Raw genomic sequence first — 25,360 nt, 5'->3', positions numbered from 1 at the left:
GCATTATAGTGATGGGAGATTGGAATGCGGTGGTAGGGGAAAGATCAGAGGGAAATGTTGTGGGAGACTTTTGGTTGGATATAAGAAATGCAAGAGGGACAAGACTGGTGGATTTCTCTAAGGAAAACTCTTTAGTAACTGGTAATATGCTATAAGAAATGCTGATACACATGGACATCAAGAATAAATGGAGAGAAGTACCAGATAGATTACTTTGTGATAGAAAACCGGTATAGGAATTAATTAAAAAATTCATATGCATATCCAGGTGTAGATATAGATTCGAATCATAATCTTGTGATGGGAGAGTTACAGATGAGGATGAAGAAAGTGAACAAGGGAAAAAGAAAGGTACTTAACAAAGGTTAAATAGGGAGGTACTGAAAGATGGAGACAAGAAGGAAAGCCTAAAGGAGAATTATTTGGTAAATAGAGAGAGAAGAGAAGAGGATACAGACCCAAGATGGATACACAAACACAAGATGGATATATATGAAGGAGGATCTAACTAACGCCACCAAAGATGCTGTGGGTAAAAAGCAGACTAGGAGGATAAAGAAAGAATGGGTTACTGAGGTGATGCTGGATAAAATGGATGAGAGAGAAAAGTGGAAGAATATCAGAACAGAAGATGGTAAGAAGATGTACAAGAAACTAAATAATGAATAAAAAGAGATGGAAAGAGTGCGGCAAGCATGGTTGATGGAAAGGTGTGAAAATATTGAGAAATTGGAGAGGGTAGGGAAGTTTGAAGAGATGTATAGAGCAATTATGGAACTGATATTTAAAAAGGGAAAAAGTAAAACTAGAATAGAAATAGCAACATAAGACGGGGAGATGGTTGATGGGAAGAACAAGGTTCTAGGTACATGGAAACGATATGTGGAAGGATTTATGAAGCAGATAAAAGACCAGAAATATGATTATTAAGGCATGAATTTGGAGGCCTTTCAAATGTGGGTTTGGAGGAGAATGGAAAAGATCAGCTGGATGGAGAGAGTTCGGAATGAGGAGGTGCTTCATAGAGTGGGAGAAGAGAGGGCGATTATTGAAATAATAAAAAGAGAAAATGCAGTTGGTTGGGACATTGGCTGAGGCGTGACTGCCTGTTGGTGATGGCATTGGAGGGATTTGTAACGGGGAGGAAAGCAAAAGGTCAGAAACGAATGAAGCTGGTAGACAATATAAAAGGGAAAAGTTACTATAAAATGAAACAGATGATATAGAATCGAGCAGAATGTAGGACGGCCATGTGAAAACCTGCCTTTGGGCAAAAGACTATTATTATTAAGTTAAAAACAGCTGACAGTGAGGTACTCTCAAAATCATTATTGTGTTAAATAAAATGAGGTATATATAATATTAAACTTAATTCATCATTGTTTTTTTTTTTTTTAGTTGTTAATGTTACTATATAACAAATTAATTAAAAATACAGAATTAAAAATATTTTTTTTTAAATTAATATATAACAGCCAAAATAGCTACCTGTTTTTTCTTAGCATAAATTATTATAACCAAAATTGCATCATTCAAATTAAGATTAGTTACTATAATCTCAGCAGATATATAAGACTTACAAAAACTCAACAAATTCTACTTCTTATATTTGTAACAAGTAGGGCTCATTTGAACCAGCTGAAAATTACACAAAATTATCAATTTAATAATAATGATAATAACATTTATTCATAATGTAATGTTTTGAATTACTTTTGTACCCATCATCAGTAACATAATAGTAGTTTAATAATGAAATGATTGTAGCAAGTAATGGTAATTCACAATAGCTAAATGATGTTTGAAGTAACAGTGTTCTAATAGCAATACCTTTATCTTACAATTTTTATTAAGTATTATAAAACATTGACTGGCAGATTTAAACTGGCAATAACATTTTGGGTTGAGTATCCATTTTTATTTTTTTTTTTGGACATTATGCCAGATCATCTTTGAAATTAAAAGAAATAATAATAGAAGAGTGATCAAAATGACCAAACCAATGCCAATAACTGTTTGGTCAACAGATTAGAGAATAAAACAAATTCAAACAAAAAATGTGGTATTTCAATCAATTAGCATATGTAACCTACATATAACAGAAAACTTAAATTTAAAAAAAGTTTAAAAAAATTATTAGGTGACATTAATAAAGTGTGATTGATAAAAATACGAATTTACCTTTTGAGTCTTATCGATTAATTGCAATAATTTTGTTTTGCGTTCAGGTATACCATTTTGTACAATATTCTTCCAAGTTAGCTGTATATTAGCTACTTTATCTTGGAGTTGTTTAGAAAAGTTACTGTCAATCTGCTGACTAGAATGAAGTAATTCCTGAGTTAAATTTTCTATATTTTTAACTCTAGGTTCTAATGAATTTCCCTATGCTAACAAAGCCTGCAATATTATTAATTGAATATTATTTTATTATATAATGTTTACTAAATTATATAATTAATTTATCAAAAATTAAAAATATATAATATTAATTACTTATTGATCACCTGCAGTATTATTTACCCAAAAATTATACGATTATAAAGAACTTAAAAATTTAATAACGAGATGATCTAGTCAAAATTATACAACTCCTCATCTCTTCTGTGGTTGATTGCCTTATTCCTACATCATCCTTCTTTTAATATCTTTAAATTTTTCTTCCCTGAATAGGTACTATGGGAAATGTGTGAGCCACTGCATGAGTCATCTATGGTGTCACGGGAGAATGTAGAATCATGAACTACCCAGATATCATCTGAGTAACCATAGGACATCTGCTTCTTTATTTCATACTTGCTTTCTTTAAATTTCATAAAATTCTAGTAAAAGTAAAAGAATAATCTAACACATATTCTGCATTATTTGTAAGTAATTTTAACTAAATGTAAACACACAAATGATTAAGTTTAAAAGTTCCAGGGTAGGCAAATCTCTGCAATACTTCTTTCCATTCTTTTTAGAGTTATTTTTAAATAACATGCAAGCACTGTGCTCACTGCCTCAGCCTAGTTGCAGCACCCATAATAAAGATAACTGCAACAAATGTTTAAATATTTACACCAATAAACTAATAATTTCAATATAAAACAAAATACATTTTCGATGAACAATATACTTACATCCAGTTGTGTAATTTCATTTCGTAATGAGTTTAAATCTCCAACTGAAGACTTATCCACAAGTAAATATTCTTCAGTATTTTTTAGCCATGTTTCCAAATCCTGTCTTTCATGTATTAGATTATTTAACTTTTCTATATCTAAAAAAAAATATTTTAAGTTAAATGTTAAGATTTTATACAGGATTTTAAGATACGAGGCACAGTTCAGAAGTAGGAGGCAATGAATTATAAAATAACTATTTTGTTTAAGGAAGACTGTTCAAATGTTCACGATGAACAGAGAAGTGATAATTGAAGCTGTATTGAAGACCGTAAGCCTAGCGTTCATACTGAAAATCTCTTTGAACATGTGAATGAAAAAGTGAGAGAAAATCATTGCTTTGCAATTAAGCAATCTTTCTCTAGAATTTCCAAAAGTTTCAAAGACAACATTGTTGAGAATAGTGAATGACACTCTATTGTAAATAGAATGACACTCTATTGTAAACTATGTGCACAACAGGGTTTACCTAAACTGTGCCATTCAAAACCGACAACAAGCAATGCTGGGATCAAGAACTGTTTTTCACACTAACATACGTCCACATGCAAAACAGAAACAATTCCAAAATTCGGATGGGAGATTTTTGATCTCATACCCACTGACTACCATCTCTTCCTACATCTCAAAAACTAGCTTGAGTCTCAATGATTCGAGGAAAGTGAAGAGTTGAAAATCTCAATGAAAAAGTGGTTTACAATCCCAAGTGGCAGAATTTTCTGCAGTGGATTTGAAGAAGCTTGTTTCACACGACATCAAAAATGTTTGAAACGAAATTATGATTATGTAGTAAATAAAGTAAATATATAAGTTATTTAAAACTATTAATAAACTTTCTTTTTATCAACTGTTCTGATTTTGTTACTGATCAACTCTTACTTTTGAACTGTGCCTTGTATATATATGAGTGGAAAGAAATGCTAAAAATTATATATGAACTAAAAAAAAAAATATTGATTATTGATACCATGAATTTAAACAGAAGTGATAAAGCAAAAATGAATTTATATTAAAATTTATTTATTTAAATTAAGAAATAAACAATTGAACACAATAATCAGATTTTTACCAAGGAAATATTTACATAACTGTATTAAAACATAGTGTAATATTTAATTATATCTCATTTAAAAAATAATAGAATAAATAAACAAAACCATTAGTTTTCTGAATAACAATGCTCAAATTTGCATTTAATAGTGTTTTTTGGTTAATAATATTTTATTCAATAGTACCTGAAACTGTTTTCACCTTCATTGATAACCGTAATTGTGCAGTAAGTACTATCTTGTGTCAAAGTATATTTTATATAAATTTAAAAAAAAGAAGAGAATTATATAAATATTACTCTGCAAACAGTTTTTGTCATCCTTTTTTAGATGAATGCCCAAAAAGGAATGTAATACATTTAGGATGTATGTATGAATGTTTTTCATACAGGATGTATGGAATGTTAGGATGTATGTTAACCAAAATGAGAGAACGATTTAGATGTATGACCCTGTGTTGGAATCCTTACGTTATTAGGAATGTCATGAGCTATATATATATATATAAGTAAACAAATATAAAAAATTTGAAAAAATAAATTATACTGAATGTAAAAATCTGTTTTATTCCCTCTCAACTGTAAAGTCAGATAAAGCTCAGAAAAATGTTTTTATCTGTGGCTGCTTACTTCAAAATGGAGTTGAACCTAATAATGTTATTCAAAACATTCACCCTGTGATGTGTAGTAATTGGCCTCAGTCATACTGATATAAAGCCTTCACGGATCTAATGGGAATGGTCCAAAATTTTAGGGACTCCACAATTCTACATTAAACTGTTGTATAATGATCTGCACTGGCAGGACATCCTGTTTTTTTTGCAGTCGTATTTTATCCTTTTTAATAGATTTAAAACCTCTTTTTTATTTACAAACAAGAACAGCACTATTTATAAGAACCACTACACAATTCTTTTTATTTACTTCAGCTTTTTCTTTAATTTCTAGAACATTTTGAAGAAATCAGTGATCTTTACTGATGATTGATGGATAGGACAAAAGAATATTTTGCCATCTGCAAACCAGTTGCTTTCACTTTGTATGGGGCAACAGAAATACAACTGTTATCATAAATGGAAATTGTATCCACATGATCAGAAATGTTACATCTATTTGAGAAGCCAATGCAACGGATTTATCTATATTTAAAATTAGATGGTTGCAACTAATCCAGTGAATAATTTTTTGACCTGCTATCATACAATTTTAATTATTTTAAAAAAAATTATCTTCAGATAAATACAACTGTGTCATTTCTGAAAATGGTTATGGTTAAAATGGAATCGCTCAAGATTTTCAGGCAGGTCATTAATAAACAATAAAAAAGTTAGGGACTGAGAACAACTTGGTTTCCTTAGGCACTTTGCATTCTACGTTTTGAAGTGAACACCTTATTTTACACATATATTAGCAGCTCCTCTAATACAGAAACTGTTTTTACATAAAAATTGTGTAATTAAATCGAAAGATTTGGATTATAATAATGTTAAAAATTTAATCTAGAACAGAAAATAACAGAAATACGTATACAAATTGTACAATCTATACTATATAAATTTAAAATACCTGACTGAAGTTTTGTTCATCGTTCTTCTAAAATAACTGGAATATCACTCCAGCGGGTATTGAGATCTTGTAACTCTTCCCGCAGGTGTTCATTTGGAGATGACTCTAATAACTGTTGCCCAGCAGTATTGACATGATTGAAGTTTGGTTTCATTTCTTCAATAGATTTTTCTAATTCCTGAATTAAAAAAATGCATGATTGCATATCATTTAAATCATATTTATTGAGAATATATCTAAAATAACATACAAGGTTAACAATAATATCAATATCTCACGTGCAAATAAAAACAAAATACAAAATATTTGAAAATATTTTGAAGAGGAAAGAGATAAAGATTTTCTTTCTTTTTCTGTTTAGCCTCCAGAACCACCGTAAGGTATTACTTCAGAGGATGAATGAGGATGATATGTATGAATATGAATGAAGAGTAGTCTTGTACGGTCTGAGGTAGACCATTCCTGAGGTATGTGGTAAATTGAAACCCAACCACAAAAGAACACCAGTATTCACTATCCAATATTCAAATCTGTATAAAAGTAACTGCTGTATAAAAAATAACTAACATAAACTGCTTTATGAACTTAAGTAAGAATAAAACTTACTGGATGGATCTAGATGACTCTCCCTGACACTGAAGATATGATAAGGAATACATTAGAAGAAGATAAAGAAAAATAAATTAAACACAGTTTGCTGATGCTATGATAATTCTAGCTGATGGCACAAACAAAGATTATTAACAGCACTGGAAGAAGGATAAAAATGAATATTAAAAAATATTAAAAATTTAGTGTTAAGGAACTGAAGAAAGAATAGAAAAAGTAAACAATTACAAATATTTGGAGCCTACAGTGACAGAGGATTGGAAGAGCGCAATAAGAATGAAAGGAAGAATAGCAGTAAGAAGAGGAATTACTATATATTTAAAGTCTGGGCATAAAATTAAGGAAGAGGTTAGTCAATTGTTATGTACGAGGAAGAGGTTAGTCAATTGTTATGTATGAGGAAAAGGTTAGTCAATTGTTATGTATGGAGTGGTCTGTTGCATGAAATGAAGCACGGATGGTGAGGAAAAATTCTGGATTGAGATTTTTCAGAAATGGATATGGAGAAGGTAAGATGGATGGATAAAATGAGGAATGAGGAAGTAATGAAGAAGAGCAACTGCATTGGAAGGATCAGTAGAAAGAGAAATGAAGCAAGGAAGAAGAAGGATGAAACTAACAGATGAAGTGAAGCTTAGAAACTACAAGGGGACAAAGGAGAAGGCTTGGAACAGAAATGGGATGGAGACAGCAGTGGCAAAAGAGACCTGCTGACAGGCAGTACAACAGATAATGATTATGAATAGCTATAATATAAATGAGAATATACCTGATGAATTTAACTACAAGCTGATAAAAAAAAAATCAGGGAAATGTATAATTCTATATAAATACTCATGGGCAAACATTGATAACTAAATGTTAATTACTAAAATGGGCACAAAGAAATATTGCCATTTACTAACAATTAATATTTTCAGCTAAAACTGAATTGCCATTTGGTGACAGAACCAATATTGACACACTGAAACATTTCCCAGCAGTAATATTAACAGCATTGGATATAGTGCAACAATAACAGCAAACAATTAAGTCAGCCCAACACCAATAATTAGCCTCAAGCAGCTTCTTTACATCTATCACATTACAACCCCCTTTTCACACTTTATTATATAGAAATTCACTTACTTTGAACTTAGTTAGCTGTTGCTGCATTAAATTCAATGGAGCAAGCACTACATGTTCTGATAAAAGTTCACCTTCTACACCGTGAATCCACTTCATTAATTCATTTTTCTTCTCTAAATATTTACTCAAAAGGCATTTTTCACTACTTAATTCTGCCTGCAAAGAGAGTATTCTGAAACATACAAATAGAAAATCAGTATAACTCATACTCACCAAGACCAAACTGTGTATTTATAGTTGATGAACATAACTAAGCTGCACTATGAAGTTGTTTTCTTACATCTATTAACTAATTTTTTAAGTCCTCTGTGAAACTGATTTCATTTGTATTGAATCAATAAAATTTTTAAGTCAACAGGGACTTCCAGTCTTAATTTTTTTTCTTTATAAAAAAAAACACAAAATAATAAAATTGATCAACAGATATGCAAAGGCAGATTGCTATGCAAAGGAATGAAGTATAACTGTGAAAGTTTACACAAGATTAGTAAAATGAGAATTATGAATAAAGAAAAGTCTTACATTTGGTCTTCTCTCATCACATATGATTTAATGGAAAAATTAACAAAAATATTTTTCACAATTCAAAGTTTCTAACGTCATAATTTTTTCCTCAAATTTCAAGGTTTTTAATTCGAAACAATGGTTATTAAAGATCTTCATTATGAAAAACTTAGTCAACTTTTAAGTAATAGCAATTATTCTTTACATTCAGAAAACTATTTTTCATTGCAACATTGAAAATGACAAAATGAATATTTAACAAATTTATGCTGCAACTTCATATCAATAAAAACAAAAATAAAGTCAACTAGATAAGAGCAAAATACTAACTTATCCATTAATCCAGTCCATTTAGCCAAGAATGCATTTATATCAGATTCCATAATTTTTTCATCTTGGGTAGCATCAGGAAGTTCAGAAAACTGTTTTGCATGCTGACTTAATTTTAGAACTTTCTTCGTGTGATTTCATTGACTTAACTTTCACCTAAAAAAAAATGAAAGAGATAAATGGATAGTCAAAATTAATCTAGTCAAATTTGTTAAACAAATTTACATAAATAAACAAACACATTTATCTTAAAATTTTATAAAAAATTTCATTATAATCTTTATTAAAAAATTATACATATGGTTTAAATTCATACACTGAAGTAAATAAACCATAAGACAAATGATTAAACAGTTTGTAAAACCAAATTATGAATCATAAAATAATTTATATTAACATTGAAAATTATCAAAATTTAGTTATCATGAAATACAAATTGAAGCAAATAAACTGAGAAAAAGAATACAGAATTTGAAAAATCTATAAAAAGACTTACTTTTCAGTACATCTAAGCTACCTTTGATAGATATTATCATGGTAATAAAACCTAATGACTAAATTCATAAAACAATTTAAAACTGAAATTCATAACCATAGTTACACTCAAAATTTAACAAAAATACTATAATACATTCACTCCTGACTACATTCGTAAAGATAAAAAGGATTAAGTAATAATGAAAAATGTTTTAAAGGTGTGGAGTAAATTTATGTATGTATTCCATCTACATAGAAAAAAATATATTTTACTTTCTCAAGAAGTGCCCACATGTGTATGTGTATAAAAAGCTATCTTTAAAGTTTGCTTTGTGCAGTTTTACCAGTAATGCATGTAACGTTAAATACCATTTTGTATGAGTTCTGCGTTAAACATTCTTCTAACCAATTTCAGAAACTATTAAGATTAACTCAATTTTTCACATTTTTGTAACAAATTAACCCAGCTATACTTAAAACCTGATATTCACCAAGACCTTAGAAAAATGTAAACAAACGTTTACTTGTTACTTCAGTTTTAATAAATATAATAATAATATTTTTGTTAGTCAAAAGCAAAATAAAACAATGCAATATGAAAGAGGGAATTTTTAAATAAAGTTTAAAATAATTTTCATTAAATAATTTTTGCATTTTCTTGCATTTTCCAAAACTAAGCATTTAAATGTGGACAGTATATTTAAATAAATCAGCATTTTATAGCAAGTTGTAGATCAAAGAAATAAAATCTTTAAAAAATGAGATATTTATAGAAAATTTACCTTAAAACCAAGGAATAATTTGACAAATTTAGAAACATACTTACTGTAATACATTTTTAAGAGAAGTCAGATGATGTAACACTTTGTAATGACTGAAAAAATGATTAAAGTATTTTTCCTTTATTTTCTTTGCCATGGGGACCAGCACCCTGGACACCCACACAGCTTACTTTCGCCATTCCCATCTACCCAGAGGGCTCCGCCCCCTGGATCCCTGCATTGTACGTTATCCTCATGGTTGTGAGAATTATTACTGATATATAATGATTATAGTATTCAGGCTTTATAGAAACTTGAAAATGAAACAATTAAAAAAGATTGAATAACAGTAACTATGGTAACTAAAGTATGCACATCTTTGAACAACAAAAAATTCAAGGTCTGTTAGATCAACAGTGTACATGATACTTGCTGAATTTTGAAAATCAGGCAATTGTTTGCAGAGATATTATAAGAACAACCCATTACACTTCCCAAAACAGTGCTCCAGGGGCACCCAGTTTGTTACCAGTTGATAGTGATGATTAGCCTAGCCTCACACGAGGTGCTTGCATACCTCACCTCTCTAGCCTCACACGCAGTCCCCAAGGGAAGCCCCCTGTTCTGTTTATTGTTAAACAGAAATCTTTTTTAATTTACTTAATATTTTATTTAATGTAAATTTAATTCTATTATTTTTGAATAATATTATTATTATATAATATATTATTATTTATGAATAATATTATTCATTTGAATCATTCCGTTCAAACCCAGCTCACACAGTGATAGAGACTCATAGTTCACAGTTAATTAATTCAAGTCATTAAATTTTGTACTTCAACTAGCAAATCTCCATTACAACAATATATATATTTTCTTTTTTCGAGATGAAATATAACTAAAAATCTTCTCAGTTATGCCAAGAAATGTGGGTAAAAATTCCATGGAGTAATTTTTTTATTTATCCTGAGCAAACAAAAACCCTCTTCCTCTATAGCATATAAGCATATATATATATATATATATATATATAGTGTATGTAATTGCAGATTATAAAATGTCATCTCAAAAATGACCTGAGCCTCAAAAAGGACAGAATGTATCATGTATAACTAAATATCATACATTCAGAAAATAAGAAGGGTGTTTTTTTATACAGTGCTCATGATGTATTTGACATTCATTTACTTTTTGCTCATTGTAAATTATTGACTCTTAATAACAGTTTGTAAAGATTGTCAAGTCATTCAGATAGCAATTTCAAGAAAGTTGAAATTGCTATCAATTTCAACTAATCAAATAATAAGGGCATTAATCTTTTTGCATGATCAGAAGTCCTTTGATTCTTACCCAAGAAGTTCAATTATAGCATTTGATAAACTCTTTCTCATAATCCAATTTATAACAAAATTGATGAAAAAACTGTCATATAATAAACTTACTATAATAAGCTACAAACTTTATACTTACACATTTGTCATTTACAGCAGTTACATATCTGCATTAAGCCTTACTAACACTATTAACTGACATGAAATCAAAACATATGCTGTTATATCGAAACCATATACAAATACATCTTTTATTAAAAAGCTAATTCAAAATTTTTCTTTCTAATTAATATTAACATTCAAAAAAATAAATAAAATATCTTACACGACATTGTTCATGAGAATGATTCTGGCTGCTGGTAAACCATTTATTAAATCCAGAATATAACAAATCTAAACTGGTTAGTTCCTTATTGAGATGTTTTACTTCAATTGCCCTTTTAGCATAATATAACTCTTTATCTAATTGTTCACCTATTTCAATAAACCTTTTCTCTATAGTACTTAATTTTTTTTCTTCTAAAACAGGAGAGCCGCCGTCTGTAAAAAAAGAATATATATATATATATATATATTAAAATTAAGTGATATCTCCAATTCTGGGAAAATTATTTAGCGCAGGCCCTATTCATAGATTCTGATAAGGGCAAATGATGACAGATTGCCTCCACATGGTGCTGCTGGATAGGTTATACCTAGTTTCTAACCAAACCGAACATGGAGAATTTTGAACTATCTGATCTTAACTTGTAATCCTACCTCTCACAACTTTCAATTTCAGTTGCAAAATAGAAAGCGCATTAAAAAAAACCACTACCCCAGGTGGTAACTCAAGGAATCCACCATTGTTTCATGTAATGCATTGGAACGTAGGGTGTTCCAACATCTGCAATTAGGATGAGTCAGAGCATCCTTAGAATCATCCAAGGTTAAAGCTTAAAAAGAAATACTTCTTTGGTACAGGAAATGCCAATTCCTTATTAAAAGTTGGAAAATAAAAAAGAAGTGGAAATATTTTTAGACAGAAATGAGATCCAAATTTTAGCAGAAACCAGGTTTTTAGATTATGAAAAATTATAGAACTTTTAAGGGTAAATTTGCAATCAAAATTATGAAAAGTATGCCACTATTAGGCATCACATTTTGTATAAACAAGAATACTAGATAATTTACTAGAATTCAAATTCAATTCTAAAAGGCTCTCTTCTTACAATTAAATGTAAAAACAAAAATTACACCCTCATCAATCATCACACTCCCATAAATGAAGAAAACAGAAAAAATCCATCAAAAGTAGAAGAATTCTGGATTTTTAGAAGAAATGTTTCAATTTCTGAAGTTAAATATTAAAACACTCGAGTGATTTCATTGCACAAATAGGCAAAGAAAGAAATTTTAGAAATATAGTTTGGTGAATATCCAGGACATAATAAAACCAACAAAAGTGCTACAAGGTTTATTAATCTCTATAAATCTTTTCAGCTTAATATAATATCAAAATTCTTTAGAACACATCCATGGAAAGCTAAAATTGAACTTCAAATCCTAACTTAGAAGAACTTCAGCTGGATCATGCAGCTATTTCCAACAGAAATATTAAAGAGATTATGAATGTTAAAATAATAAATAGAGTTCAATTCTGATCATTGCTTTTCTAAAATTAAAATTATATATTTACCTTCTAAAATTACAAAAACTTAGCAAGATATAATGTAGATAGGATTACTGTGACTAACCATGCAATAGAAAAGTTACAAGAAGAAATAAAAATTCTACAGAAATAAATATTACTGCTTAAAAACTTTTAGTTTAGCAAAGATCAAAAAGAAAGATTGGTAGAATGAAAAATATGAAGCTACATTAGAGAAACATTCAAAAAATGGAAATCTTCTGGAAAAAATAATATCATAAACAGTACAAATAACAAAGAAAAGAAACAGCAAGGTATAAAAGCTTTCGAAAAATCTCATCTTGTGGAAATGCTAAACAACTCTAAAGATTTCTATCAAATTTTTCAAGTATAAAGAGAAAACAGAAAAGATCCCAGAAGACTGGAAAGTGGCTCTAATACATTCACTCTACAAGAAAGATTATAAGCGAGATGTTATTAACTACAGAGGGATATCTGTCTTACAAGTATTAAGTAAATAATAATAATTTAAATAAAACTATAAATTTTACTAATCAGATACTGACCAGTAATTATCTCTTGAATACAATGTTTACCCAATGTTAAAACTGATTCTAAATGGGGTTTATGTTCATTCCAGTCAGTTCTTGCTTCTTCCAGTAAAACGACAACATCTTGTGGATCATTTGTTTCCTGAATAAGCTTTTCATTATGTTCTAACCATGATTCTAAATCACTTAAACCTGCATCCAATTCAACCTGTTTTTCAACACATCTTCTTTTACCATGACCCTAAAATAAAAGAATATGTAATATTCATAAATAACATAGATTTAAATGCAAAAAATACAAATATAAGTAAAGTGGAAACACATTTTTAAATAATATCGATTACTATTTCCATAACATCTGATTTATATCATTTTTATAATCATGTACTAATCTGGATAAATATTTATTTATGATTACCTCTTGACTTGCTGAATTAATTTCCCAAGCAGGAACACCAGTAACATTGTTAGAACTATCTCCAATACAAGGTGTTAAACTTATTTCAAAGCCAGAATTTTTTATCTGAAAAAATAATAAAACAATTACACTACATACTGTTCAATGGAAATTTTTTTCTAAAACTTTTTTATCAACCTCAACAAACTTACTGCTTGTGTACAAATGATAAAGTACTCAAATAACAAACTGCCAACATTGTTATTAGTAGTTAAAAATAGTGAGTAGCTAATAATTCTCAATCAAAAAGTTCTCCAGTTGTTCAAGATAGTGAGTAGCTAATAATTCTCAATCAAAAAGTTCTCCAGTTGTTCAAGATCTCAGGTTTGAATCAAAATCCACAATTCATACCACTGAATGTACAAGATCTATTCAGAAAAAATTTTTAATAGCGCATCAATGGAGATATTTAGTGGGATGTGGTTAGCAGCATTATGTACCACATAACCTTCTCTGTAATCGCATATTCTTGGATTGTTGATATCTAGTTTAGTTTTCATGTTATTGTTATTTGAGCGCAACATGTTTAAGCGTTAATAGCAATTTTTGTAATGTGTGATTTTGAGGAGCAATGATACAACATAAAATTTTGCAAGAAACTGGGAAAAAATTTCTCAGAAATGTTTCAACTTTTGAAACAGCTTATAGAGAAGCTCGTTTCAAAAAATCAACAATCTGGTGCGTGCAAATTGCCGACCAAACGGCAGAAAGAACATTGAGTGGATGTTTGTTGGCTGCTTCTTGAAGAAGCCAATGATGATGGAACAATCATGCAAAGGAACATAATGGGAGACGAAAGGTGTGTTTATGGCTACGACATCGAGACAAAAGTTCAATCATAATGGATTGACAAAGGATCACCACACCCTAGAAAGCATGTCAGTATCGATCTAATGTCAAACTGATGGTCTCTGTATTTAGATTTTAATGGAATTGTACATTCTGAATTCTTCTCTCAAAGTGAAACAGTGAACCGTGCGTACTATCAAGGCGTTTTAATATATGTTTTCTTTTGAATCATTCATAAACATTAAAAAATTTTAACAAGTAGATATCAATAAACTCATTTTCAAGGGAAAAAGTTTCCAGTAAAAAAAGTAAGTCAAAATTAATTTTCAAGAAAATAAAACAAAGTAGCTAGACATTTAAGACAACAGAGCACTTTTTTAATACTATTATAAAAATTAACTACTAAATCAACTAACCTCATGGGAATGAAATTGATCTTTAACATCTTCAAGAGAAAAATTTTGTGGTAAGGAATGTTCTGAACTAAGTTTGTCTTCAGCTTCTAATAACCACGTTAATACTTCTTCCATTGCAACTTGATATCCACCTAATTCAATTGAAACGTTTGTTGCGATACTGACAGGCCGTGAAGTAACATCTTGTTCACTATCATCCTCCAACTAAAAAGTAATATTTAAAATACAAAGTAAATTATTCAATTCATAAAAAAAACATCAAGAAAACCTTCATCATATTTGTCATTTTGACAATAAAATGACAAAAATATGAAAGCCTAACATGAAATATCAGATAAAAACAGACATAAATTACACTCAAAGCAACACCACAATAAAATCTTAATTCACTTTAGTATCAGTACAAAAAAGAAAGCTTTTATTCAATGACAATTTTTTATACTGTTCAACCCAACTTCATCAATCTATCCCAGTCTCAATCTATTTTATATCAGTACTGAAGCACTGAAATTATTTTTCTCAAATTCAAATACTGCACACATAATTATTGTACTTTGTTACATAACTGTAATGTTATGAGAAAATTATTTATAAATTTTTACTGGAAAAATAAACAAATTTTCATTTTCACAATTTTTACATTATTTGAAACTAACTGTATTAATTTGGTTCCCACAATACAATTACATATCTAACATTTCATTTGCATTAGGATTTAGATTCATAGCACTAAAGTACAAGCTATATTACACTAATGGGGATTACACTCTAAGAAGGCAAATTTTTTGTAATAAAACTTGAAAGATGTCTAATTATTCTGAAATGAGTAGTTCAACATCTTAAATTACTTAATTCAATTTCAATTAAAGAAGAATAATGTTCACTTTATCCAAGAACTTGAAGATATTAAATTTGCTGTAATAATTCTTTTACTAAAAAGAAAACTGTAGCAGAGTTGATTTTTCATGGCATAACTATTAGTACAATTTGATTAAAAGCTAAAAGCAATCTAAGAAACTAATCATCTACTCAAAAATATTGTGAAAAAATTAATATTAACTTAATAATATTAATTACAAAATTAATATTAATATAAATAAAATTAAAATAAACAATAAAATTTCAATTTTATAAAACAATAAAAACAGAATCATAATTTTCAACTACTTCACATCAACATCACCAAAATTTTAATAGAACAAAAAAACTGTGTTTTTGCATTGACAAACAAACATATTTTTTTAAAACTTATTTATGTTTTTGTGACTTTCTCTAGTGATCAGTGATGCTACTCTCACTGCAGTATCAACTGTTGTGACTGGTGATAATTTTTATTAACAAGGTAGACAGACACATATGCAAGTGCGTTGAATTTAAATTGTGTCTCTTTATTTAAGTATATTACTGTTATGTGCTGTATTTTCATACGTGCTTATGCAGTAAGACAGTGTGAGTTGAATCTTGATGCTTCTGTATAGGGTTTACTCGTTAATCGAACATATGTAATGCATTCTGAATCGAAAATCAGTATATTTCTGACTGCTAAAATAACACTGGAAACAAAAACTCAGTCTTTTTGTACAGAACTGTGCAAAATGTTTTATTTGTATATGTGTAGAATATCAAAGCTGGTGTCAAAGATAGTGAATTTGTGACTTGTATATACAAGATGGTTGGCAAATGCTAACTCTTTTGTTAGGAGAACTTAGGTGTTCATCAAATCTGCTTAATTTAAAAAAAAAAACTCACACTTCTTACAGCAATATCAACTGATGCTACTGCTACGGAAAAAACAAAATTACCAGTCACTGAAAATAACCATAAAAATGCCTACAAATATTTTGAAGTACATTATTAAAAACATTTTATAATATTATTATAAAAATTGGTTTTGTTTGCAATTACAAAAGGTAAGAAGTATTGCGATTTAAAAAACAACTTGTATATTTTTTTATGTATAATTAACAATAGATTTAGTTAATTTTATTTGTTAAGATATTTGTAGTATTAGTAAACTTTCATATTGTTTAGGTTAATAATTATTATTATGTACATAGTGATATGTAGATTCACAGTTTTATGTTACTGTGAATTGAAATTCAACAGAATTTAAATTTACTTTTAACATCTTTTTAAGAACTAATTTACTTTACATCCAGTAAGAAAATGTCCCAATGAACCTGGTGTCCTGGAGAGCTAGTGGTCTCTATGGTCAGTGGAAATAGCAAAAATTGGCCAAGAATTAAGACAAACCTCAATTTGACAATTGGAACACTGTATAAAATTCCTCTATGTTCAAATATGTCCTATATCATTTAAAATTTTGTACAGACAATCAAATAAATTTCAGAATTATTTTTGTCATAGCAGGTTTATGAAAAAATAAATTAGTTATCTCCTCAATCTCTAGTAACTGAAAATTTAACAAGAACTGAGAAATGTAATTTTCTATAAAATCAAAATCATATTAATTAAAAAACTAGAAAACATAAATTTTCATTTGCATTTTGATAATTGTTCACTTTCAAGTAGGGGAGTGAATCACGTATACTCTGCAACTGTATAAACTACAGCCTAATGTCAAACACCAAAAGCTCACAGCAATTATCAGCTACAATAAAAACTTTGCATTTAAAAAACATATCGGCGTAGTATATTTAGTTCAATATCCTATACAAATATTTACCTACACCAATAACATACGCTTTGTAATACTAAGCAAAAGTTACATTTACTGTAAACAGCTAATACACAGGAACCTGATAATTAGATCAAATATGATGCTGCTTATTGGTAATACTTCAATCTTTAAATAACATATCAGACAAATATTCTCTACTGACCTCTACATACTTTCTTATCTTTCAGATTTTGCATCGTTGCTTCCACCATGTTGTCTGGAATCGCTCTCATTTCTCTTTGTATGGAGATTTTGAATCTTCAATGAAGCTAGCGGGTATGGGAGGCTGGTATAGTTTTAACAATCGATGTGTAACTGATAAACGACTAATCACAACTAAAAATTCTTAGGTAAGGTTATGATGGTTGTGAAACTACTGCGCCAAGCGGCAATCTTAGCAAAACAGGATTGCCACTACTGCAAAAATAAGACCTCTGGTCTTACAGATCAGTAGCTCTGTTAAAGTGTTAATTGGATAAAAAATTTTTTACATGGTTTATTATGTCAATCTATTTATTAGTTTTTAAAAGTTAATATAATACTTTTTTTTTTAAATATTGGATGGGCTTAATAAAAAGGCTGCCGAATTATATATATATAAAAAAACAAAAAAAAAAACAGATAATACAACCCAAATAATCATATAAAATATTTAGGAATAATGATAATAACATTATATAGAGGAGATTTATATTGTTTGAAAAATGCCAACATCCGTATGACTGGACGTCTAGAAAATCGTTCATAAAATAATATTGTTATAATTGCCTTGAACACTATCTTATTTATATCAAAGAACTTCAGAAACTCGTTAAAAGAAAAACTAATAGAATTATTCGACGCGGGATCTCGTACCATCAAGAGGTACACATAATTCTAGATTTAAATCAACCAATAACAATAACAAACGAAATAAAAGCTTAAAAAAACAAACACTACTTGACCACAAACTTCATAACAATGCCCCATTGCCCAATATCTTACCACACTTGCAAACTGCTTCAACCCACTATATCTTTAATTACATCTTCAAAAACGATTATGTTGATTAATCATATCACACTTTTGTTTAAATTTATAAATACAATATTTTTCAAGTATATTAATTTTTTTACTGTTTATTTTTATAATCAGTAATTTACTACGCTTACATTGCAATTAAATTATTAGTTCCATCTATGTCGCAGACGGTTTACATAAATCTCAATCATAAAAAAGAACGCAATAAATTAACGAGCTCTTCTTCAGGAAACGATCTGTTACAGTCTCCAGTCTGTGCGGAATGTACAATAAATTAAGCCTACATCAGACAGTCTTATTTACTTCAAAATACGGTTCGAATAACTAACCGCTTCAGTGTAATACCTCAGGTGTAATTAATCTACAAAAAAAGAACTTTGCCAGTTCATATTTCGTAGTAAATAAAACAAGTTACGATTATCACACATTAACATTTAAATTTTATATTACATTGTTGAAAAAGATATGTTAATGAGTGTGTATGTTGGGAGTAAGAGCTCTAAATTTTGATAATGATGCATTAATATATAAAATATCAGCTAATAAAATAGGCTAGCTGAATATACAAATTTAGTAAGAAGGCAGACATTTTTATAATTAAGAATTGATACTTGAGTCTGAACATACTGCCCGACGAAAAAATCATGCTACATTTTTTACAACATTAAAATTAAATGTTATAATAATATGGAAATATAAATGTACTTGCGCACTTGTACTTGTCTATACAACTAGGATTTCTTTGAATGTGTTCATGATGCAGAAGACTTGTCCAATGGTCTGAATAACCATGGTGCCATTGGATAGAAGGTAAAAATGATGACTTATTGCACCTTTAGCGACTTAACACATTTAACATACACACAATATCTGTGTATGTATATATGTGTGTGTGTGTGTGTATGTGTTTATACATGTGCATGCTATATGTGTCAGCATATGTGCGTGTAGTACTATAATGTACATGTAAGCCTAATATAATAATTAGTCTAGAGTAGAATGCCAGAAGAGCATATGAGTAATAAATATACAAAATATTACATTAATAATGAATATGTAACATTTATCACAATTTAAACAATATTCATACAATACAATAATTAAGTCACAATGATAAAGTATATTATCAATTGACAAAATTATTTTAATATTTTGTTACACATGAAGTACTTTTAATATTCAATTAATTGTCAGAAACTGGCAACAAACAATTTAGGCATAGATCTTCAGAGCTGACCATTAATAGAATTTAAATCATCAACACTGCTACGTTGTGGATAACTTGCACAATGTGGATCTATGTGTTGATTCCAACGCAAGGTTAAGTATTCATGTTGATGATCAACACTAAATTTCCAACAGAAATATTACATGCAAATAGATTGCATGAATTTCTGAAGTAATTGAAAAGGAATGAGAGAGTTGGAGATTGGAATGCAAGCATTGGAAAAGGCAAGGAAGGAAATATAGTGGGTGAATACGGGCTGGGCAAAAGGAATGAAAAAGGGGACCGACTTATAGAGTTTTGCACGAAGTATAATTTAGTAATTGCCAACACCCAATTTAAAAATCATAATAGAAGAATATACAATTGGAAAAATCCAGGCGATACTGCAAGGTATCAGATAGATTATATCATGGTTAAGCAAAGATTTAGAAATCAACTCGTTGATTGCAAAACTTACCCTGGAGCAGACATTGATAGCGACCATAATTTGGTGATAATGAAATGTAGATTGGGGTTTAAAAACCTGAAGAAAAGGTGTCAGATGAATCGGTGGAATTTAGAGAAGCTTGAGGAAGAGGAGGTAGGTTTTTGAGGAGGACATCGCAAGAGGTCTTAGTAAAAAAGATAAGGTAGAAAATGTAGAAGAAGAATGGGAGAATGTTAAAAAGGAAATTCTTAAATCAGCAGAAGCAAACTTAGGCGGAATAAAGAGAACTGGTAGAAAACCTTGGGTTTCAGACGATATTTTGCAGCTGATGGATGAACGTAGAAAATATAAGAATGCTAATGATGAAGAAAGTAAAAGGAACTATCGGCAATTAAGAAATGCTATAAACAGGAAGTGCAAACTGGCGAAAGAAGAGTGGATTAAAGAAAAGTGTTCAGAAGTGGAAAGAGAAATGAACATTGGTAAAATAGACGGAGCATACAGGAAAGTTAAGGAAAATTTTGGGGTACATAAATTAAAATCTAATAATGTGTTAAACAAAGATGGTACACCAATATATAATACGAAAGGTAAAGTCGATAGATGGGTGGAATATATTGAAGAGTTATACGAAGGAAATGAATTAGAAAATGGTGTTATAGAGGAAGAAGAGGAAGTTGAGGAAGGTGAAATGGGAGAAACAATACTGAGATCTGAATTTAAGAGAGCATTAAAAGATTTAAATGGCAGAAAGGCTCCTGGAATAGACGGAATACCTGTAGAATTACTGTGCAGTGCAGGTGAGGAAGCGATTGATAGATTATACAAACTGGTGTGTAATATTTATGAAAAAGGGGAATTTCCATCAGACTTCAAAAAAAGTGTTATACTAATGATACCAAAGAAAGCAGGGGCAGATAAATGTGAAGAATACAGAACAATTAGTTTAACTAGTCATGCATCAAAAATCTTAACTAGAATTCTATACAGAAGAATTGAGAGGAGAGTGGAGGAAGTATTAGAAGACCAATTTGGTTTCAGGAAAAGTATAGGGACAAGGGAAGCAATTTTAGGCCTCAGATTAATAGTAGAAGGAAGATTAAAGAAAAACAAACCAACATACTTGGCATTTATAGACCTAGAAAAGGCATTCGATAACGTAGACTGGAATATATAGCGGTGCTATAGGAGAATGTTAAAAATCATATGGGTGGATAAAGTGACAAATGAAGATGTATTGCGGCAAATAGATGAAGAAAGAAGCATTTGGAAAAATAAAGTTAAACGAAGAGACAGACTTATAGGCCACATACTAAGGCATCCTGGAATAGTCGCTTTAATATTGGAAGGACAGGTAGAAGGGAAAAATTGTGTAGGCAGGCCACGTTTGGAATATGTAAAAGAAATTGTTAGGGATGTAGGATATAGAGGGTATACTGAAATGAAACGACTAGCACTAGGTAGGGAATCTTGGAGAGCTGCATCAAATCAGTCAAATGACTGAAGACAAAAAAAAAGTATATATTATGCATATTTAATGTTAATTATAAGAGGTTAGCGAGCGTAGGTTATATTTTGTTAGGTTATTTTGATATATGTACGATTTGTCAGTACATGAAGTTAACATAACCTAAACAGCAGCTGTAGCTGCGGGGGTGTTAATACATTTAAGTACCAAACTCTTATATGCATTAAAATATTTGTTGTTAGGTCATCGCTCTGTAACCCATAAAATAAATGATGTTCAACTTTTAATAAATTATTTGGCATACTGGTGTATAAATGAATAGTAGAACAGGGTTATACTTAATCGTTGACCTTATAAACTTAATTCATTATTAACTGTTCTTTGCCCATATTTTATTTCCAAAGAATGTTTTTTTCTTTATTGTTATCTAAATAAATAAGCAGACCAATATTGATGATATTATTTTCTTTGATGTTTCGATCATTCTTCATAACCGGTTGAAAATGATTCAATGAAACAAAATGGTAAATTCAATAAAAACCTTACATTAATATTTGTTATATTGTAAATATATTATAACTCAAAAATAATATTTCATCATAAAAAGGTATTTGTAAATTTAATTTCTGTTGTTTATTGTTAATGAGTAGAAGACATATGTTGAAACCAAAGAATTTGATAAAAGTTGTTTCAACCACCTTAAAAGACCAAAAACATGATTGTGTTCACTACCTGGTTTAAACAATTTTAGATAGCTGAAGAAATGTTAAATTATACAGTATCAATCTTCAATTATTCCACAATTAATAAGTTAATGAAAGTACCCTCTTTGTATAGCAATTGTTTTTGATAATAATAAAGATATTAATTAAATATGAATAAATTTAATAATTGAATTAAAATAAATTGAAACAATTTAATAAATTGAATAATTGTAATTGCTGCAGTATTTCCAATATCCTTTCCCTGGTATTAATTATGAATTAAGTATTGAATTGTACAACCTTCAATATCTGGGGTCAGAAGACTAAAATATGTTTGAATAACTAACCTATTTTGGTGTAATATCTCAGTTAGGTGTAATTAATCCAGTACAAGCTCTAAATTTAGCCTAAAATGAATTTAGCCATGGATTACTAATAAAATATACAAATTTATTTACTAGCTGCCTCTCTACCTTTAAAGTATTGTGTCAGGTTACATAAACAGTCTGGTCTGATTAAGGTTGATTTGTGCTATTTTTAGTAGTATCTCTGTAAATAAAAAAATAAATTAAAATATCTAAAAAAAATTGTAGTCTACTGATCAGATTAATTAAAACGTTGTAGTAGCATGAACTTGACATTTTTTTAATAAATTACTTTTCTAGGTTAGAAAAGCATTATTTTATATCACCTCATCGATGGCAAAGGCGTACTTGTCTGTGTATGGAAGGTGTTAAAATTATCTAAAATTATAAAACCTAAAATTTATAACCAGTCGCGTAATTTGTTTCTGTTTGTTTATTTTTGGGATATTATTTCGCCGGTATTATAAAACAATGTTAGAAATGTTTGGCTATACGAAATAGTTAATTTATTTTGTAAAAATAAGAGAGTGCAAATTGTATTTTAAAATTCATTACGTGATAAGTTTGGATACAACAGGTAAACAAAAATAATGACATTTATTTTAAACTACATTAAAATAATATATATAAGAAATTCTTACCTCGATCAACAACGAGGGTCATATGTTTAAAATAAGCAATGTATAAATATAATAATAATAGTAGTTAAAGATGAGTGAACACAGACATGAGGATCCAAACTGAACTGGCAATCAACCCGAGATGACCGCTGGATTCCATACCGTCACATACGTAACTTCTCTGTCTCCCCCTTCACTGCAACAACCGTAGCTTCGCGATAAAAAAAAATTCTTCAACCGTCATAGCAAAATTATGAAAATAGCACACCGTCTAAAATGTGCACTAAACCTACGCTGCACTGTTTCATCTCGCATAACAAGCGATCGACCGACATCTACAGTTATATTAATTTAATATTAATTTTTTTTAAACATTTGATAACTTATAATTATAGCAAATAATTGAAACCAAATTTTAAAACGTATATATACGTTTTAGTGCATATATAAACGTTAACAAAGGAACGTAACCAAGGAACCAAACGGTAGTAAGGTTTTCAATTATTTTTTTTAACTAATATTCAATTTACCTAATATAATTTACTCACGCATACTTTATAATTGCACTTAGACCGTAACTTTAGTAACTAATCAGAAAAACACAATAGGATCATTTGTTTTAATACAGATGATAAAAAAAATATTAATGAATAGTACATAAGGGGATTATGATATAAAACAGTTATTTCCAAATTTACCTCATCAAGTCGACCACCGTATTTCACAGTACAGCCCAGCACATCTATAATACAAATAAGGTCAATAACAATAGAGATGTTACTAATTGCACGCATAATCCTTATAAAAAAATAAGTAAATTTAGACTCTAATAAGTAAATTTGGTCGCTACAAAGTTCAATTTTTCTAATGTAAATTTTTTTAATAAGTTCAAATCTGAGTCTTCGTTCAACGCGATTTTTTTCAGCATTTTAATAATTATTTTTCTCTCAGATTTGTCACCGCTTTTAAGTCACATAATGTTTGAGATATGGAGGTCCGAATAATCGACGTTTTAATAAACAGTAATCTGTATGTAATCTGTAAACATCCGACCTCTCGGTTAACCGAGAGGTCGGATGTTTAAAATCAGTGATTATTTTACTAACTGTATTAAACGTAAAAATTAAAATAAAAAAGTTATTAAGTATGATTTTTTTAGTTTTAACACTAATAAAATTCGTTAATAAAATTAAAAAAATAAATTAAAAAATTTTACAGTAAAAATTAAAAATTTTTTTTTTCATCTTACCGGTTATAGCTAGGTAGGTTTATTGTATGTAAATGTGTTATAAGTGAAAAACGCAACGCAGTGAATAATATGATGCCAAAGTTGGCTGGCAAGGGTACAAGGCGGAAGTAAAAATCAGGTTAATTGGCAACATTGCCCCTGTCAATACCTAATGTTAGAATTATTTCTTATATAAGCTTCCTATTAAGATTCTCCGTATATTATGAGAGGGGGAGAGTGCAGAGACTCTCTCCCCTCGTTTGACTCTCGTTCTATTGGTTCGTGTCGAAATTCATCAAACTGCGTGTGTCAAAATGTGTGTTACGGTGATGAAAAACTATATTTGTTTATATTATTAGCTGTTTCCATTATATTCAGCGATGTAGAAAAAATAAACAAATCTTACATAATAATAATATTAGCTTACATTTTATTTCTGGTAATTTATTAATCTATTAAAAGTGTTGTTAACGAATAACGTTGTCATACAGTAAATAATGTTTTATTTCTCTTCTGTAAGTGTTTTAAAAATTTTCTGTAATGTTTTAAAAATCGTATCAAATTTTGATTATTTGTATTTTACGTGAATCTAGACAACCGTTTAGAAAATAATTCTACGTGTAAACTAGGTAAGTTCCTTCAAATAATAATATTTTGTAATAAGAAAAATGGTACACAAATAATGTGATTATTGGTTAACTTATGGGAATTTAATAAACTAAACATTTTGTTTTGGCAAAAATCATTATTTTTAGGTTAGTCAAATATATTTTTATTCTTGTTATTTTAATTAAAATTAAGTACAGATTACTTTATAAAAATATGTAACTAAAATAATTTGCTTTCAAGTAAGTTT

General features: G+C 29.2%; 1 protein-coding gene and 1 long non-coding RNA gene across 4 annotated transcripts in view; both read right to left on the bottom strand.

Annotated features, from left to right (window-relative positions):
- LOC142327498 (uncharacterized) overlaps positions 1-2,380 on the bottom strand; it is a 35,309-nt gene extending 32,929 nt beyond the window's left edge. The window contains exon 1 of the long non-coding RNA XR_012757001.1: positions 2,182-2,380. This is a non-coding gene — a long non-coding RNA (uncharacterized LOC142327498). The remainder of the gene's footprint in view (positions 1-2,181) is intronic.
- A 5,168-nt stretch (positions 2,381-7,548) lies between these two features.
- LOC142327497 (uncharacterized) lies at positions 7,549-23,466 on the bottom strand. 3 transcript variants are annotated; one of them, XM_075370619.1, is made up of 7 exons: positions 23,298-23,466; positions 14,765-14,968; positions 13,521-13,625; positions 13,118-13,343; positions 11,247-11,461; positions 8,350-8,505; positions 7,549-7,687 (listed from the first exon to the last, which is right to left on the bottom strand). In XM_075370619.1, the coding sequence occupies exons 2-6, from the start codon at positions 14,876-14,878 to the stop codon at positions 8,434-8,436; spliced, it is 732 nt and encodes a 243-aa protein (XP_075226734.1). In that variant the 5' UTR covers positions 14,879-14,968; positions 23,298-23,466; the 3' UTR covers positions 7,549-7,687; positions 8,350-8,433. The 3 variants fall into 3 exon arrangements, with proteins under 3 accessions (XP_075226734.1, XP_075226735.1, XP_075226733.1); XM_075370620.1 differs by lacking the exon at positions 23,298-23,466 and adding an exon at positions 17,608-17,798; XM_075370618.1 differs by lacking the exon at positions 23,298-23,466 and adding an exon at positions 17,618-17,798.
- Positions 23,467-25,360: the final 1,894 nt, after the last annotated feature.

The sequence above is a fragment of the Lycorma delicatula genome, chromosome 7 (genome assembly GCF_047948215.1).
Source record: "Lycorma delicatula isolate Av1 chromosome 7, ASM4794821v1, whole genome shotgun sequence".
NCBI lineage: Eukaryota > Metazoa > Arthropoda > Insecta > Hemiptera > Fulgoridae > Lycorma > Lycorma delicatula.
Note: the sequence above shows the minus strand (reverse complement) of the source record. Positions and strands in the feature narration are given on the sequence as shown.

Coding starts and splice junctions, on each gene's coding strand:
- LOC142327497 (XM_075370618.1), bottom strand. CDS start 17,677: ATGAGAGCGATTCCAGACAACATGGTGGAAGCAACGATGCAAAATCTG. Junction 13,626..14,764: donor ATCAATTTCATTCCCATGAG/GTTAGTTGATTT, acceptor TTATTTTTTCAG/ATAAAAAATTCTGGCTTTGA. Junction 11,462..13,117: donor TATTCAAGAGATAATTACTG/GTCAGTATCTGA, acceptor CTTTTTTTACAG/ACGGCGGCTCTCCTGTTTTA.